This window comes from Chlorocebus sabaeus, chromosome X, assembly GCF_047675955.1.
Source record: "Chlorocebus sabaeus isolate Y175 chromosome X, mChlSab1.0.hap1, whole genome shotgun sequence".
Taxonomy (NCBI): Eukaryota; Metazoa; Chordata; class Mammalia; order Primates; family Cercopithecidae; genus Chlorocebus; species Chlorocebus sabaeus.
Genome location: NC_132933.1, coordinates 42,650,645 through 42,669,789, shown reverse-complemented (window position 1 = coordinate 42,669,789; position 19,145 = coordinate 42,650,645). Strand labels below are relative to the sequence as shown.

Below are 19,145 nucleotides of genomic sequence, written 5' to 3'. Positions count from 1 at the left end.
CATGATAAATTTTATTACGTTTTCTGAATACAAAAGTAACACATATTTACTATTGAAAATTTGGAAACTACAAATAAATAAAAAAAAAATAAGAGTTACCCATAATTCAGTCACCTAAAAATGGTCACTGTTAACATTTTGCTGTATGCTCCTCCAGTCTTTGTGTTTCTCTTTTTCGTCTTAGCATATATAAACACTTTCTTTCTTTCCTTCTTTCTTCCTTCCTTCTTTCTTCCTTCCTTCCTTCTTTCTTTCTTTCCTTTCTTTCTTTCTTTTCCTTCCTTCCTTCCTTCCTTCCTTCCTTCCTTCCTTCCTTCCTTCCTCCTTTCTTTCTTTCGAGACAGGGTCTGGCTGTTGCCCAGGCTGTAGTGCAATGGCACGATCTTGGCTCACTGCAACCTCCACCTCCCGGGCTCAACCCATCCTCCCAAGTAGGAGTAGTTGGGACTATGGGCACATGCCACCACACCTGGCTAATTTTTGTATTTTTGGTAGAGACGCGGTTTTGCCATGTTGTCCAGGCTGGTCTTGAACTCCTGGGCTCAAGTAATCTGTCCGCCTCGGACTCCCAAAGTGCTGGGGTTACAAGGGTGGGCCACTGCACCTGGTCAATGCTTTCTTTTTTAACACAAAAAGTGGGATCATAATATACATATTGTTTTTTAGCTTGCTATTTTTACTTAACAAATACATTGCAAACATCTTTCTCTGCCATTCAATCTTAGTCTATAATGAGTTTTAATGGCTATATTAATATTCCACAGTACAGATACACCATAATTTGTTTAATCATTCCCATATTCGTGAACTTTCAGATTGTTTCCAATTTTTCATTATTGTAAACAGCACTGTAGCAAAAATTCTTATTTGTATATCTTTGTGTATGTCTCTGATTACTTAGGATTCCTAGAAGTGGAATTTTTTAGCCCTTTTTTTTTTTTTTTTTTTTGAGATAGGGTCTCACTCTGTTGCCCAGGCCAGAGAGTAGTGGTGTGATCCTGGCTCGCTGCAGCCATGATCTCCCAGGCAATGATCCTCTCACCTCAGCCCTCAGCCTCCCAAGTAGCTGGGAGTACAGGCATGTGCCACCATACCTGGCTAATTTTCTTTTATTTTTGTAGAGATAGCGGTCTCACCATGTTATTCAGGCTGGTCTCAAACTCCTGGGCTCAAGAGATCTTCCTGCCTTGGCCACCCAAAATGCTGGTATTACAGGTGTGAGTCACTGCACTCGGCCACCAAATGTTTTAATAAACATTACCAACCTGAGAGGACAATTGTTTTAAAAGCAATGACTTGTTTGTCCTGTCCTCACAACTTTTTGATTATTTCACTTTTTAATTGAATCACCTGCATCAATAAAATTTCAAGCACACAATGAAATAAGACTTGGTCTGAAGGTCCGAGATTAAAATTTGAATATTATACAATGAGAAGCTTTATGTTATCATGGGTAATTTACGTAAATATTAGTTTTTGTCTGAAATTATCTTGTTGCATTACTTTTTAAACTATTAAGTGTTAGACTCCTGACAGAAGAGAAAATTGTGTTCATGAAACTACCACTATGTGACACTAAAAGGTTTGAGGATCCAGTGAGACCACAGACTTGGAAGTCATAATAGGTGATCATTGCTGGGTATCCCGGATGTCCATATCATCCTTAGAATGTGCTCTCTGTTGGCCGGATGCAGTGGCTCACACTTGTAATCCCAGCACTTTGGGAGGCTGAGGCGAGTGGGTCACTTGAGCTCAGGAGTTTGAATAGCTGGGTGTGGTAGTGCATACCTGTAGACCCAGCTACTCGGAAGGCTGAGGCGGGAGAATCACTTGAACCAGGAGGTGGAGGTTGCAAGGTTGCAGTGAGCTGAGATTGTGCCACTGCACTCCAGCCTGGGTGACAGAGCTAGACTCTGTCTCAAAAAAAAAAAAAAGAATGTGTTCTCTCTGTACTCGTAATAAATACATTTTCTCATAAATTTCAATGCCCCGTTCTCTACACCTTATCAAATAGCTCCTGTCCTTCCTGTCCACACCCTGCCCCCTATGTACTCTGGAAGATGGGGGTTGTTACATTGAGGAAGATTCTGTGTCCCAAAATCAGTGCCTCTCAAGCTGTAATGTGCATTAGAATCACCTGAGGTTCTTGTTAAAATGCAGATTATGATGTAGTAGGTCTTGAGTGGGGGCCTGAGAGTCAACATTTTTAACCAGCTCCTAGCTGTTGCCAGTCCATAAACCACACTTTGAGTAGCAAGACTATAAATGACCCTGGGCCTACAGCAGTAGTTCTCAAACTTTTCTGCACATAATGTTCGCTTTGGGATCTTTTAACAATGCCACAGCCCAGGCCATACCTCAAATCAACTAAATTATAGTCTCTGGGGATGGGACACAGGTATATGTAGAAGCTCTCCAAGGGGTTCCAATATTTAGACAAGTTTGAGTACCACTGGCCTGCAGGAAAACGCTCAAAAAATATACATTGACTCAGGGCATGTTTGCCTTCTAGTCATGAGGAACTAAGTTGAAGAAGTATATAATTTAGCTCTCTACCTGCTTTTTAAAATGTTTGAATTTTCATCTCTGTTTATAAAAATGCTTTGCAGAAAGCATAAAAAATGATAAATTCATGTGCCTGGGATTGACTAAATCATTGACTCTTAGAATGCTGGAGCTGTAAGGGCCCCCCAAAAAATCTACTCTAACCCTCTCATTTTGCAAAGAAGGAAACTGAAGCTCAGAGGGGTGAAGTGACTTGTTATAGATCACACAGGAAACCTGTGGCACACCAGAGACAGAATGCTTGATTACCCATCCTATATTCTGTCAACCCCATTATTAGGGATTGATAAATCCTAGTAACAATCAATGATAAAAAAAATATTTTATTTAGCTCATGTTTTAAAAACTACAATTTAAATAATTAACTTGTCTTTTTTTTATCAGTCAATATTTTCTACTGGCATAGAAAAAACAATGGGCTGGAAGCGACTTGGGTTATAGGCCTTGGTTTTATGATCGATTAGTTGAATGAATCTGGGCAAGTCATTTGACTTTATGTACTTCAGTTTTCTTATCTTTAAAAGATAAATAACAATATAATTATAGGACTCTAGTGTTAGAAGGGAGCTTACAGATAATTTTTCTAAACTTTCAATTGTACAGATAAGGCTAATGAGGCTCAGAGTGGATATGGCACATTTCCAAGGTCACTCAACACCTTAGGCTTGGATCAGAACCTGGTCTCCTTCCACTCTAACTCACCTGCCTCTTGTCCTGTCTTAAAAGGGAAATGGATGTGATTGCACTTTGATGGGTTTAATAGTGATATAAATGAAAGCTGCTACTGTTCTTCCTAATCAACATGATAGCCTAAATTCTCTACTATTTAGAAAAGCAGGTAAGTTCAACACTCAGGGATACATGAGAGGTGTGGTAGACACAAGCATATTTCTGGGTAGTAAATTTCTTTCAAGCAACTGTCTTTTCAGTCTTTCAAGAGAGGAGAGAATGAAATTCATTATTATTAGAAATATTATCATTATAATTATATGAAAGGTTATATTTCTGATGCTCAAAGAAAGCTTAGAAAGACTATGTGGGAATCTCAGTCAACCAAAGGCAGGGCCTGCAACCAACGCACCTTTTGCTTTTTTACCTGGACACACCTTGCAGCACTTTCCATCTATTTTCTGAGGATACTTGCAGGGGTATCGATTAGGGCAGTGGATTTTCTTACACTCTTGCTTGGTGACATTACAAGTACATAGCACACACTCCACAATGCCAAATGCCCGGAGGTTTGGGTGCCAGGACTCTCCATGAGAATAGGTCTTTCCATTGGAAACACACACTGAAAGAGAATGTAGTATTAGCAATTAAAAGCTAAAGAGCTAAAATGGAACCCTATATTCAGAACCCAAGCCCTGAACTACTTAACACATCAACCATCTTTTGTTCTTGTCATAGCCATGGGGCTATGTTTACCGAGTAGTATCTGTGACCAAAAAACAGCTTGGGCCATATTCTACTCACAGCAGTTTCTCCAAATTCTTCAGCAGCAGCTTCTGGATGCTTATAAATGGCCTCACACATAGTAGGCAGTCTATATATATATGTATTTTGGGACAGGATCTTGCTCTGTCACCCAGGCTGCAGTAGTGTGATCGTGGCTCACTATAGCCTTGACTTCCTGGGCTGAGGCAATCCTTCCACCTCAGTCACCCGAGTAGTTGGGACTACCATGCACCACCATGCTGTGCTACTTTTTTTTTTTTAAAAAAAATTTTGTAGAGACGGGGTCTCCCTGTGTTGCCCAGGCTGGTCTCAAACTCTGAGACTCAACAGATTCACCTGCCTCAGACTCCTAAAGTGCTGAGATTTCAGGCATGAGGTCCTGCACCCAGGCTGTATATATATATTTCTTTTTTGAGATGGAGCCTCGCTCTGTCATCCAGACTGGAGTTCAGTGGTGCGATCTCGGCTTACTGCAAGCTCCACCTCCTGGGTTCACGCCATTCTCCTGCCTCAGCCTCCCAAGTAGCTGGGACTACAGGTGCACTCCACCACGCCAGGCTAAATTTTTTTTGTATTTTTAGTAGAGATGGGGTTTCACCGTGTTAGCCAGGATGGTCTCGATCTCCTGACCTCGTGATCCGCCTGCCTCCCAAAGTGCTCGGATTACAGGCGTGAGCCACCGAGCCCAGCTATATATATATACACACACATATATGAGATAATAAATGAATGCATGAAAGCAGAGTTCTAGCTCTAGTAGAATGTAATGTTAGTATTTTCAATTCTATAGAAAATTTGTATGCCTCAAGTGGATGTGCTTCCAGGCATGAAAATTTCCTTGGGAGATTTGCTTTCAATGGAGGCTAGATGCAAAAATTACTGCTCTTCCCAAAGGGACAGTTTCTTCCAGATCCTGAAGCAAATCCATTCAGAATGTCAAATGCTATGAGTCTGTCTGATCCACCAACATATATAAGTATGAAGCTTAATGGTGTTGGGCACTCTTTGGTGTGGGAAGGAAGGTGGTAAGTCAAGATTGAGAGAGAAAGGACCAACCGGCCTCCTGGGTAACTTGTGAAAGGATAGCCTTTTATGCCTCTAATCTTCAGGCAGTTTCCTCAGTCTCCCACCTCATAGTGGCTATAGATATTTGGCTACAGCTGATCACTGCTTGCTTCACAGATATCCTTTGGCAGTCTGACATTTATTAAGTGGGAAGTTAAGTCATTGGCCCCATGTCTTCTGAAGGGCCTTAAAAGAGCAATCATCTGGCTGGGTGTGGTGGCTCCTGCCTGTAATCCCAACACTTTGGGAGGCCGAGGCAGGAGGATCCCTTGAGCCCAAGAGTTCAAGACCAGCTGGCAAACAAAGAGAGACCCCGGTCTCTACAAAAATAATAATACGAAAATCGCCAGGTGTGGGAGTGCATGCCTGTAGTCCCAGCTACTTGGGAGGCTGAGGTGGGAGGATCACTTGGGCCTGGGAAGTCGAGACTGCAGTGAGCCATGATGGCGCCATTGCACTCCAGACTGGGTGACATAGCAAGACCCTGTCCCCTCCCCCGACACACCCAAAAAAAGGAGCAAGCATCTGGGATGCAGGCTGAGGGGCCTAAAAAGGGAAGGGGCCACAGGAGCATCTTTCTATGCAAATCAACACCAAATATATCTGGCTCCTACTATAAGGCATGGAGCTAGGCTCCAAAATAAGAACTGCACAGGGCTGCAGATGGGGAAGTCTGAGGATGAGTTATCTCCTTTTTTGAGAGTGCTGAGACATTGTGGAGATTTCAAGTCATGACTAGGACTGAGTGTGTTTCTTATTATTTCTATCACCTCATCACACCCAGGGAAACCTGTGGGCATCCCAATCAACAACATCTCTAGGGTGGGTTGTATCACTTTAGGCTGGGCTGTTGGGGAGAAATAGTCCCACTTGAGGCATTTCTAGGAATTGGCTGATTTGGCTGCAAGACAATGGCCTCAGAAGGATGAATCACTGGGCTCTTTCTCATCAAGTCCACTGAGTCGCATTAAGATATAAGAATAATGTTGGCTGCCTTTTCCTGTCCTTTGCAAGAGCTGCTAGAATACTGGACACTCTAAGTAGTCAACCCATGTAAAGATTTCCAATAACCTAAACTGGAGTGGCTCACAATATTACAATGAGACAAAATGGAGAGCTGATACCTCAGCTGTGAGGTCAGGGCTGTGGACAGGATCACACAAGACAGGCCAGATGTGCTGTTCTCTTTCCTGCCCCTACCTCTTTTTTTCTTCCCAAACAGTGATGTTCCCTTCTAGACAGTGTGATCAAGTGGATATATAGTATGCTTCAAGAAAATTTAGGCTGGATTCAAGTTCAAAATGGTGGAGTCCTATCATTTTTCTTATTTGATGCTAACAAGGAGCCAAGTAGATATATCAGAGGACCACATTATTAGCAAGAGATCTAAGGAAAAGAACGACCCATGCTGAGCAGGGCAGGCAGGACTCCCAGTGTTATATGGCTAGGTTCCCTCTCCCCTGAACATTTGGACTAAAGGAATGGTCTAGACTGGGTGAGAGCTCAAACTCTGCAGTGGAATGGGGTGAGGTTAATTCTCGACAAGGAAACACAACCCTCTCCTTACCCAAAAAATTCTCGGGATGATTTTGAATCATCCAGCTTGGGAGTTGGGGGTGGGGACAAGTGATTCCTCAGTGAACTATATTAGAAAGGTCAGAATAGAACTGTTGCATCCAAATCAGTGGGGGCAAATGAACAAATGTAAACCAGCTGGGGTTTTTGTAGGCCATGGAGAAAATCAAGGGATGAGCCTCTGCCCTGAAATTAAAGAGACCTTGTGGAAATTGTGGGATTTAGGATTTTCAAAATCCATTTCCCTACACCTTTAAAAAGCTTTGAAATACTTTCACAACAAATGGAATCTATTGGAGGCAATTTAGAATTGAAAATCTAACTATCTTAACCTAACTCTCCCTCCTTATTTCATAAACTTTTATCAGAAATCCTTGGAACTTAAAAATAATAAAATTCAAATCCAACACAGATCGATAGTAAGTATTTCCAATTCTTCTAATACATCACCATTTTCCATTAACAGTTTTATTTTGAATTTTTTTAAGCCTGCAAATTTCAAAAGCAATTTAATTTTTTTATCTGTAATCTGAAATTTACGTCTAACTAGTAACAGATGTGATCAACTAGCTTTGGCTTGACTAGCTTTGTTGAGATTTATGGTAGGAGTTCTTTGTAACGGATTGTTTTTCACCCATGTTATTCAATCATTTGGTTTAATAATTTATTGCTTTTAACCCATTCAGAGAACTGCTTTTGATTTGTTTTCCCTTTAAAGGAAACAAAACATGTTTGTGGTTTCATAAAAGGAACCAGCTGAGCCCTTGCTCCAACGAGCTAGTTGACAGGAGGCCTAAAAAAGTAAGAAGCAGTCAATTGTTTGATTGAGTTTCTCCTCCCCTGACTCCTGCTACTGGTATGTGTGTGTTTGGCGGGATGGGGGGGCGCAGGGAGCAGGTGGAGGCCAGAAAATGCTGTGCAAGAAGAAATTGGAAGCTATGGAAGTCTGTGGGTGCCTGTTGTAGCCAGTTGATCAACTAAGTGAACAGCACGTCAGTCTTAACCTGATCAGTCTTCCTGGTGCTCAGCCAGGTGGTTTTGGGATTTCTCACTGGATTACTCTTTTACCTTTCAAAAATCTTTAATTTAGAGACAGGGTCTCACTTTGTCACCCAGGATGGAGTGTAATGGCACAATCATAGCTCACTGTAACCTTGAACTCCTGGACTCAAGTGATCCTCCTGTCTTAGCCTCCCAAGTAGCTAGGACTGCAGGCACTCACTACCATACTTGGCTAATTTTTTTTTCATTAAATTTTTTTTGTAGAGTCTTGTTATGTTGTCCAGCCTAGTTTGAACCCCTGGCTTCGAGTGATCCTCCTGCCTCAACCTCCCAAAATGCTGGGAGGCATGAACCACTGCACCTGGATTACTCATTTCTAAGGACAGTCTCATATGCTACATATTCAACCAGAATCTGAGTGTGGGGCCAGGAATATGTATCTTTAACGAGAAGCCCAGGATAATCTGGGGTGCATTGAGGTGTGAGAATTGCTATTTCTAAGGTATAGATAAGAGCTTCAGTGATGTTGGGCACTGAGTACCTTTGAATGTTGGGTCCCCTACTAAAACACAGACAATCACTCTTTCTGTTAAAGACCCAAGGAATTTTCCCAAATGACCTACAATCCCCAGGGACAATTGAGAAAATACAAGAGGCTGTTTCACAAGCACAAAAGGGGCCAGACTATGCTCTTTTGGCTGCATTTAAGGAAGTCCAAAGAGTCTCCTGGAGTCACCTGACTCTACCCACTTTATGGACTTGATGCTAAATGAGCCACAAGTGAATATGGGCTATTCCTGGGAGAAAGAGTCCTTTCCCAGCTCCAGCCCTGCAAAGACCAGGGCTGCTGAGGCCCTGTTGTGGAAGTATACAAAAGAAGGATGCCCCTTACCTTGTCCATGCTTGTGTTTGTTATTGATCACAATTTGCACAATGGTTCCTGATGCTTGCTGGGAATCCATAAGAGCTCCGCGGTGACTTCTGGCCCCAGGAAAGCGGGACAGACCTCCAGCCTGTCGGCTTGGTGGAGGATCATAGTGAGAGCGGTGGTAAGAATGTCTCTGTAAAATGACAAGAACAATTTTCATCCAAAAGCCACCAATGAGATCACAGAGATTAAGTTATACACATTAGAAGTCATTCAATAATTTTGATTTATAGTGGTGAGCTCTTATTTCAGCTGCATGCTCACCTACACCAATAGAAACAGGGATGTGGTCATGTAAAAGCATCATTGGCAACATGCTGAGGTTTATCTCTCTTCTTCTAAAAGATAGGACTAGATTCACATGCAAACTTCTTAGGGAGAAAAGAGCCAAAAAGGTTAAAGTGTCCTTCCTGCTGCCAAGACTCTCACATTTCAGTTTAAGAGTTAAGACATTAGTCTGCACGCAAGGCAGAATGTAAATAGAGGCTGCAGAAGAAGTAAGAAGTCCTGCGCAAATCAGGAGGAGAAAGAGAGAGCTTCTAGTTGGGGAGGGTTTGTGATCTGGGCCATGATGGATGGGTAGACTTTTTTACAGCCAGAGTATAAGGGGAGTAGTCCAGGCAGAGGTTTCCAAGTTGAGAAGGTGAAGCGGAGAACATCGAGTCCATAAAAGGGAACAGTTGCAGGACAACATTCCAAAAGTGGGTTGAAGCCAGATCATGGAGGACTTTAAATTACAGGCTAAGGGGTGAAGACTTTATTTGGTAAGCAGTAGAGGTGAGGGCATAGAAGGCTTTGAGGGATTTTTTTTTTTTTTTTTTTTTTTTTAAGTTAGAGAAGTAATGTAATCGGAACTGTTTCAGAGCATTGAATCTTGATCATGCATTGGGTGAACTGGATAGGAGGAAAAGATGAGATTCGAGTATAGTTCGATAAGATGTACTGAGACTCTAAACACAGGTAATGGCATAAGATAATACAGCACAGTACAAATACCCGAGGTATTTTATAGATAGAAGAATTGATAGTACACGACAGTATTGGCATGTAAGCTCTACAAATCAAGGACTTTCTGTTCACTGCTACATCTCCAGTGTCTAGAATTTAGTGCCTGGCATCTAGAAGGTGCTCATCAAATATTTGTTGAGTGAACAAAACTGGCACCTAAGAAAAGCTTAGAGTCTTGTCATACAAGCAATCTTTCAGCAAGGGTTCAACACACATGATGACCAGACTATTGTGCTACCCACCCCTCTCCCAGAAGCTAAAGTAGGCTGGGGGTAGAAGAAGATGAAATGAATGAAGAATGGAACCTTAAGGCTTAAAGCCAAGTAAGATTAATTGTATTTTGTACGCAATTGTTAGGGGTGAAGGAGGGGGAACCCATTAAAAAAATCTTTCACAGGCAATTGAAAAGGAAGATCTTTATATTCAGTGACAGAAATAGTGAGGAACCTTGGGAAGATAGTTATGGGGTCCCCTGACCATATCATCCCATAAAACACTGATTAAAGTTATGGGCCAGACACACATGTTGCAAATTTCGCTTTGGGAACTATTATTGCTCTCCTGGCAGGAAGGGGCCACTGGTAGGGGAAAGGGAGAGTAAACAGGAGCTGAAGTCAGAGGACTGTCTTTAGCCTTTTGAAAGACAACATTATTCTCTCTAAGAGGAGCCTATGCTGGTGCATTGCTATCAAAATTCACACAAATAAGAATATGCATCAATTTGTTTTCATGCACATGGATAGGATTCTCAGTGCAAATATTCCTCATTCCCACAATGGCTCGTATTTTTCTGCCATAATTGCTCACATTCCACAAAGGCCATTACAGGTTGCTCTGTCCTTTTTGAAGTTTGGCAAAGTTTTGCCAAAGGAACACAGAGAGGACAGTTTGGCTGGTTGGTGTCCCACTGATCCTAAAAAGAAGCAGTTAGACTGGGATAGAATTGGAGAGGGAAGGTTGTTGACCTAGGATAAGCTGCAAGTACAAGAAGTTCTCTGACTCATGATGGTGAACACAAAATAAAAAGCTATTCTTTAGCACCAACGTCTCAGACCTGGGACATATCATAATGGTAGGACAATGATCATGACGAAAAAAAAAAAAATCCTCAGCTGGGCGCGGTGGCTCAAGCCTGTAATCCCAGCACTTTGGGAGGCCGAGATGGGCGGATCACGAGGTCAGGAGATCAAGACCATCCTGGCTAACACATTGAAACCCCGTCTCTACTCAAAAAAATACAAAAAACTAGCTGGACGATGTGGCGGGCGCCTGTAGTACCAGCTACTCGGGAGGCTGAGGCAGGAGAATGGCATAAACCCGGGAGGCGGAGCTTGCAGTGAGCTGAGATCCGGCCACTGCACTCCAGCCTGGGCGACAGAGCGAGACTCCGTCTCAAAAAAAAAAAAAAAAAAAAAAAAAAATCCTCAAGAATTTTGATCACAGATTCTATTGTAGACCAGTCAGTCCCCTAGAACCTAATCTTGTTGAAGTCTTTTGTTTTACAAAGTGAAGCCAGGGAGGAGAGGCAGTTTATTCAAGGTGACTACGAAGATTGAGTTTTTGGAGATGGTAGAAGTGGGGGGAAGATGAACAGAAGGAGGAAGAGAAGGAGAAGAAGGAGAAAGTGGAAGAGAGAATGTCCAATCAAACTCTGTGGTCTATAACCATTTGACTAAAAGCTGCTCCAAAGACAAGTTCTTTCAGATACGGAAGTTCATTCAGCTACAATGTTCACCACCACATATACCACATACTCCACTTTGGCTACACACTAAAATTACCTGGTGAGCTGTAAAAAATACTCATACCTGGGTCCCACTCCGAGGGATCCTTATGTAAGTGGTTTGGGGGAAGGCCTGGGCATTAGGATTTTTATATACTCCCCAAGAGTCTCTGGTTTGAAGCCAAGGTTGGGAATCACTGGCATAAAGGATCTTCTGTTTGGGGGCTGGAGTGGGTGGTGGCGGTGTGCGACTTTGATTTAAGGGTAATGGTTCTTTTAGAGTTCCTCCCGTAAACAAATGAAAGAGACTTATGAGGGGCCATTCTGACCTTGTAACTCAGAGCAAAGGAGAAAAAGGTTATTAATGCCCTGAAGTAAGCGAAATTGGAGCTTATCTTAAAAATTAGCTGCAAATAGGCTGCTTGAGAGAGCAGGTCAAAACCAGTTAGAAATGACCATATAGCTATGATTTTTTATTTTGCTCAGTATTTTGGTATTTTTTGATTTACTTACTTGAAAGACTGAAAAATATTTCAGGTTTCAGAGGTGGCTCTAAAACAATTCTTTTCTGGTGTTGAAAAATCCCCACTATTGTAGAGGCTCCCCAGGAATTTCATGTTCTAAAGTCTACAATGTAAGAGTTTTATTGGTGCAGACAAGAAAACATCAGGGTCCAGAAAGGGCCCTCATGTTCGTGATATTGTACTATAGATTTTCAAGATGTTACCATTTGGGGAAGCTGGGCAAAGGGAATATGGGATCTCTCTGTATTATCTCCTACAACTGCAAGTGAATCTATAGTTATCTCAAAATAAAAAAGTTTAATTTAAAAAGCGGCTTCAGAATATATTCTAATCCATAATAATATATTCTAAGCCATTAAAACATTGTATCTTAATCACTACGAACCTAGGACTATCCCTGGCTGGAAGACACTTAGGCCAATTTCCATCCCAAACCATTGTTCTGACAATGTGAATGAGACATGGATTTTTATCTGTTTCATGTTGTTTCTATCCCAAACCCTTTCACTTTTTTTAATGGTACATTTCAATGTAATCTACTGGGGGCAAAAATCAGGGCTTGGCTGTTGTCCAAAACAAAATTATGCATGCTTTCATGTTTTGACTTTCTAGTCTGTGCCTACTTCTTCCTCCCCACGTACCACACCACTCCACACACACACACACACACACACGCAAGCGTGTGCGTGCGTGCGCAGACATACTCCCCATCAATGGCAGGAGGACCAATTCATGAGAAATTACAACTTAGAAATCAAACAAAAACTGTTTCAGGTTTTTACAAAGGAGTCATATTTGAACCACTGGTTCCCCTTCCTGTGCACTTCATAAAACTTGCTAAGCTGATGGTTTTCAGACCACTTGGCCAAAGAAACCAGTCAGCTGTATTTCTGTTGAACAGAGGTTTTGCTGGTTTGGGGTAAATAGGAACAGTTTACGAAAAGGACAGTCTACTGGATAGGAAATGTGTTGTTAGGGCTGCCTTTTCTTCTTCCCCTGAGGAAGTTGGGCCTGCAAAGGATATTCAGAAGGGATTCTCCTATTTTCTCATTTTAGGCTAGTCAAGAGCAAACAACAAATTTGGAGTTTATTTCTGATTTGAGACAAATTCCTGTGCATTAAAATTAATGAGGAGCCCCCTCCCCACTATACCATCACACACATTTTACGCCACCTCCCACACCCATTCATTCAACACTTATTTATTACGTGACTACTACGCACCAGGTATATATTTTTCCATTACTACAGATGCTATTTATTATTCAAATCATATCCCACAATATCTATCCCTTTCAGAACAAAGGAAAATATTTATTTATAATAAAGTGAAACCATATGGCCATTTTGGTCTACCAGGCCCAAATGTTTGTTTCTAAAGATAGGTCTTGAACTTTGAAAATCAACAACTATTTCAAGGGCCCACATTCTGTACCTGACCTTTTTTGCTACAGGAAGTACTATCACTAGGTCTGCCAATGAAGCTGAAAGATAAGCGTTGGAGTTGAGGACAGTGTAAAATGAAGTCAAGAAGAAAGGCTAATTCATGGCATTACCAGCAAGACTGCTAAGGTGGCCACAGTGCTTAGTGTGGGGGCCTCTCAGGGAATAAGCCACATAGCTTAAGGTGACTGAACCCTAAATTTCTTTTAGAATGACATCTGGTTGACAGTCACTAATTCAGCCACGCTCAACTTCCTACCACAATAAAAAATCGGGGCTGAGAAAAAGAGGAACACACAACACAGAAAACTGAGACTGACATCATCCCCTGTCAGGCTCTGGAAGGAATCTCACTTACTATAAAGCAGATAGAGTTGCATGGAGAACATCTTTCTTCAGGGTTTATATTAACCAGCAAACAGGGAAGCCCACCCTCTCTTGCAGGATGCTGATTTTTTGAGAGTTCCAGAGTACTGTTCTCCAAACCCCTTCCCCCCAATTCTTCTGCAACTATTCAGAAACAGCAGTGTCCAGAAAATAATACTCAGAGACAGTAAGACAAATAGAAATGGTTCCATCTCACTGTTTAATCTTTGGGTTGGGTGTTGGCAAGCTGGGAGCGTGCAAGTCAGAAGTGGCCCATGTGATGACCGGGAAGCCCAGCCTCAGCAGCACTGTGACGTTTGTATGAGTCATTCTACTGCATCCCCTATCAACACCTTCCTCATATGCTCAATATCCTCAGGCTTGCCCTGTAATTCCCTGGACTCCTGCCTTATATACAATATTTGCTGTGATGTTCTAAGGTTTTAGAAAATCGATTATATTTTATTACAAAAATAATTGATGCTTATGGGAAAATATCAGATTATACAGAAAATATAAAGAGTCAAAATCTACCTTTCCACCTGCCTGCTTCTACTCCTTTAAGATTAGCACACCTGACATGTTGGTATGTGACCTTCCAGATTGGTTTATATACATTTATATACATGCACGTACAATTTTTACATAAAGAAGTGGTAGTGTAAAATTTCATTCTGCACCTTGTTTTGTTACTTAATATATCTTGGAGCTCGATTCACTTTACTACATTTAGACGTACCATATTCTTTTTAACAATTGTACAGTGTCCCATTAATTGGATGTACACACCAAGTCCATAGTAGACATTTAGGTTGTCTCCATTTGTTTTGCTTTTATGAAAACAACAATGCAATGAATGTCCTTGCATACTTTTTTTGTACAAGGATGTTAATGAATACCTATTTATGTGCAATGGTCACCACTGTGCATTTTGTATGATACATTCTTTGAATTGGAACATCTCCTTTTCAGATTTTAAGAAATTTGAAGTGTAACTCTTCTTAGACATATATTTTTAGAGAGGAATTCTAGTTTATAAATTACTTCAAAATACAAAAGAACAAAAGATGCTATTACTTACATAGAAAGATGCCTACTTGTGAGGCTTATTCTGAGATTAGTGCAGAGAACAGAAGGGAGACATTGCCAGGCTGAAGGGAGGAGAATCCAGACTGCTACCTTTCCTCTCTTCCAACTGCATGACTGAGCGCCTAAGGCTTGGGAGAGAGTTTATGTGGACACATCTGAAGTACCTACCAAATCCAACCAAAAAGATGGTTGTATCTTACAATCCCACAGAAGGTCCTCACTGTTGAGGACAGGAGGAGTGACCTGGCTTCCTTAGAGAACATACATAGACTTGGCAAGTCATCCTAAAAGAATACCAACTTCTGACCTAGACAAAGGGCTGGGGCTATGGTTTCTTTGTGCACATTTCCTGCCTCCAGTTACCAATTTTACAGTGTACTTAAATGGTTTCCAGTTGGTGATGACATTCAAAACTTTGAGAAAAGGGAAGAAAAATGGTGTTAGAAATCGGGGTCTTTTTTTTTTTTCTGGCTTTGCTAGAATAGTAGCCATGGGGAGAGGAAAGCTTGGCCTGATGCTGTGGAGTGTTGAATTATTTGAGCTATTAACACTTACTGCTTCTCTGTTGGCAGGCTGCCGGAAGATATCACCATCAGAATGTTCCCATGACAGTTCTCCATCCCCTGTTCATTAAAAAGAAATAAAGAGAAAATCACATTCATAGAAGGGAAAGCTATCACCCTTGTGACCCAGCAACATTTTGATACTATGATCCCAAAGTTCTCGAAGTGTTTTTGCTTTTGTGGCTGTCCTTCAAAAAGCGGTTGTGAAAGATTTCTCTGGGTGTGCCTCATTTTTCAAAACAACTCTGAAGAAAGTTACCACTTTCTAAATAGATGACCTAGCAACATTATGCAGAATTTGGAAAATGAAAGGAAAATAATCACTTTCCACCTAATTTAGCCATCATTGTCAGTTTTGCTCATTTTACTTCATGACAGTTAAGTATTTTGTAGGTCATATTTAACTTTTGTTTAAACTACCATTAAACAATGAGTTTTGAGGATTTGATCTGTCATAATTTCTTATGACACACCTTTCTCTAGGTCTACATGACCCACTCTTTGGACAGAGAACTCCTTATCATTATCTTCCAAAGTAACTGCTTATAAGAAGAATATTCTACTTTCAGCTTCTAGAGCAATGAACACACAAGAGATGTGGATATACCTCAGCTAATTAAAAAACAAGAGGATAATTTCCAAGAATATTGCTCTTGTGTTACTTATGACCAAGCAAGCGAATGGGAAGAGCCTTGTCTTAGAGATGTTTGCATCACTTGAAATGAGTACTATTTAAATTGTACATATGGCTGAAGATAAACCTAATATTCAACAAATATTTTATAAGATAACCAGGAACACCAAAAAGTGTAAGTACTAAGAATTTTCTATTCTGATTACTCTCTCAAGCCTTCATAAGAGTAACAGGCTGGGTGCAGTGGGTCATGCCTTTAATCCCAGCACTTTGGGAGGCTGAAGCAGGCAGATCGCTTGAGCTCAGGAGTTTGAGACCAGCCTGGGCAACACAGGGAGACCCTGTCTCTACAAAAAATACAAAAACTAGCTGGGCATGGTGGTGTGTACCCATAGTCCTAGCTACTTGGGAGGCTGAAGTAGAAGAACTGTTTTGAGCTTGGCAGGTGGAGGTTGCAGTGAGCCGAGATGATGCTACTGAACTCCAACCTGGGCAACAGAGCCAGATCCTGTCACACACACACAAAGAGTAACATGTTACCGATTCAAGCATGTGGTAGTAGTGTTAGGGGAGATTACGTAGTATCATAGGGTTTTAGGGCTTGAAAACGACCTAAACATTAGTTTGATAGCAATATTAGAATCAGGCAGTGACTTATAACAAAGTATAGCTGTGAATCTTCATAATTCAAATATTATCTGAGGAAAAATAATGAATGTTGAAGATTTAACTAGTTCTAGGTTAATCTTCATAAAACAGTAAAACACCACTTTGATTGTATAATCGTGTCATTCCCTGATCAAAATCCTCAGTGGGTTCCCAACCAAGACTCTCTACAATCACCCCTTACCTCATCTTTACTGAACACCTACCTCCCACCCAATGATCTCAGCTGCTCTACAATGGGAACCCTTTGAGCTATTTGCTCTTCACTGAACACGCGACTCCCATTGTTGCTTCTGTGCTTTAGCTCATGTTATTCTTCTTCTGAAATTACCTTCCATCTCCCATGCCCCATAGCTGCCCCATAGCTTCCCCATGCCTGTGAAAGCCATTTAGGTTTTCTCTCGTCTACAAAGTCTTCTTCCAACACTCTTACATATTTCTGATTGCTAAAGGACTAAGCGTCCTGAAGTTTTAGAAGTATAGAGGACGTCAAGTATAACTTTGTCCAACTGCTCCATTTAACAGATGGAGAAACCATGGCTGAGAGGGGAAGTCGCCATTCAGAGTCTAACAATGAGTTTGTGAGAATTAACACCAAAGCCCCAGGTTACCTGGCTCCCAAATAGGTATGTCCGTTCCATAAGATAAGGGTTCATTACCTGTGTTACTATATCACTATCACCTATAACCATGCCTGATACATAGCAGTCGCTCAATAAATACTTGTCAAATGATGGAGCTGGGAGGCCTTCTCTGACCACCCTATCTACAATTCCAACGCCCATCTGATATTTATGCCTGCTCTTTGCTTTTTCTCCTTAGCACTTATTACTATCTCATATTTCTTATATTTTATTTATTGTCTGTTTTCCCCTATTAGAATCCCCCCATGACAGCAGGGATTTTTGTCTATTGTGTTTATTGATATAACCCCAGCATCTGGGGCAATGCTGGGGACATAGTTAGTACTTATTCAATATTTGCCAAATCAATAAATACTAAAACACTGTATAATATTTATTACTGTTAAATGTTTTCTGGACTTTCCTTGTCTCCCTAGAGAGTCTGTAAATTCCTTGGAATGAGAGATTATGTCTTAGACCGCCTCTGTATCTCCTAGACCACTGCTTCTCAAAATCTGCTTCCTGGACTAGCAGTTTCAGCTTCACCTGGAAACTTGTTAGAAATGCCAAATTTCAGATCCCAACCCATACCCACTAAGTCAGAAACTCAGGGTGGGGGCTGGTGATCCTGGGTTTTGACAAGCCTTTCAGGGGATTCTGATGGATGCAGGAGTTTGTGAATAACCAGGCTGGAGCACTTAGCATATTGCTGGGTACACATCAGGCGCTCAATATATGTATTGAATTGAACTGCAGTAAAAGATACAGAATTAAGTGCTTGGTCAATAGTATATATACTCTTGTCTGCCTGTTTTATTCCATGTCTGAGTAAAGATGGTAGACTGCAAGCCGAACTCTGTAGAAACCCTGACTGACTACTGTAAAACAAAGATGATTTCAACTATATTTATAACTAGAAAATTATGCCCAAGAGTCAGTTAACATGCACTGAACACTTCTTGGGTGAAGAGCCTGATACTACAGCAGAAAGAGGAAAAAATCAGGCTGGGCCCTTGCCCTCAGGATATTTACACCCAGGTTGGAGGTGATGGGAAATCAATATAGGAAACAGCCTAAAAACACACACAAAAGCAAATACAAATGAAATACACATGCTTAGGTGACACTGAAGGGAGGAGTGCTCAGTCAGATGTAATCGTAGAAAGCTTCCTAAAAGAACCATTAAGTTACATTTTTAGAAGTAGATGCTGTACAGCATAAACAGACAGTGATACAGGCAGAGAGTACCTCACCAAAGGGAGTGACATTGGCAAAGGACCAGAGCTTTGTAAACAGCAAGTCACATACTGGAGACAGCAAGCAAGGTGTGGCTTGAGTAGAAACTTCAGATATGAAAACAAGATAAATTACGCTGGTAATTGAACATGTAGAGAGAAAGGGAGGAGAAGGAGAGCGAAGGAGGGAGCGAGGGAGAATGAGAGTGGGGTGGGTTGTTGAGGTAAATAGGGGTAGTAAATAATTGCTTCATGGACCTACTATTTGATAGCACAATAGGGTGACTATAGTCAATAATAACTTACTTGTACATTTTAAAATAACTTAAAGAGTGTAATTGGATTGTTTGTAACTCAAAAGATAAAAGCTTGAGGGGATGGATACCCTATTCTCCATGACGTGTTTATTTCACATTGCACGCCTGCATCAAAATGTATGTACCTCATAAATATATACGCCTATTATGCACCCACAAAATTTTAAGAAAATAATTAAATTTTAAAAAGTAAACAGTAAAAATTCAAAAAAACATATAATTTTGTAAAAGGCTGAAGAATTCACATTTGATTCTGTTGACAATTTTTGTGTAGGGGTTCCTATGGTAAAAATGATATTTGTGGAAGCCCATTCTGGCAATGGAGTGCAGACTAGTTGGGGAGTAACTCGAATCTGGGAGGCCA

General features: G+C 41.1%; 1 protein-coding gene across 14 annotated transcripts in view; it reads right to left on the bottom strand.

Annotated features, from left to right (window-relative positions):
* CHRDL1 (chordin like 1) overlaps nt 1–19,145 on the bottom strand; it is a 121,587-nt gene that overhangs the window by 11,224 nt on the left and 91,218 nt on the right. For 10 of the 14 annotated variants that reach the window (XM_037989035.2, XM_037989036.2, XM_007992571.3 and 7 more), the window contains 3 exons: nt 15,299–15,366; nt 8,555–8,723; nt 3,647–3,856 (listed from right to left, as the gene is read on the bottom strand). In XM_037989035.2, the coding sequence (XP_037844963.1) occupies nt 3,647–3,856; nt 8,555–8,723; nt 15,299–15,366 (447 nt within the window). The remainder of the gene's footprint in view (nt 1–3,646; nt 3,857–8,554; nt 8,724–15,298; nt 15,367–19,145) is intronic. The other 4 variants (XM_073013453.1, XM_037989040.2, XM_037989041.2 and 1 more) reach the window with 1 other exon arrangement.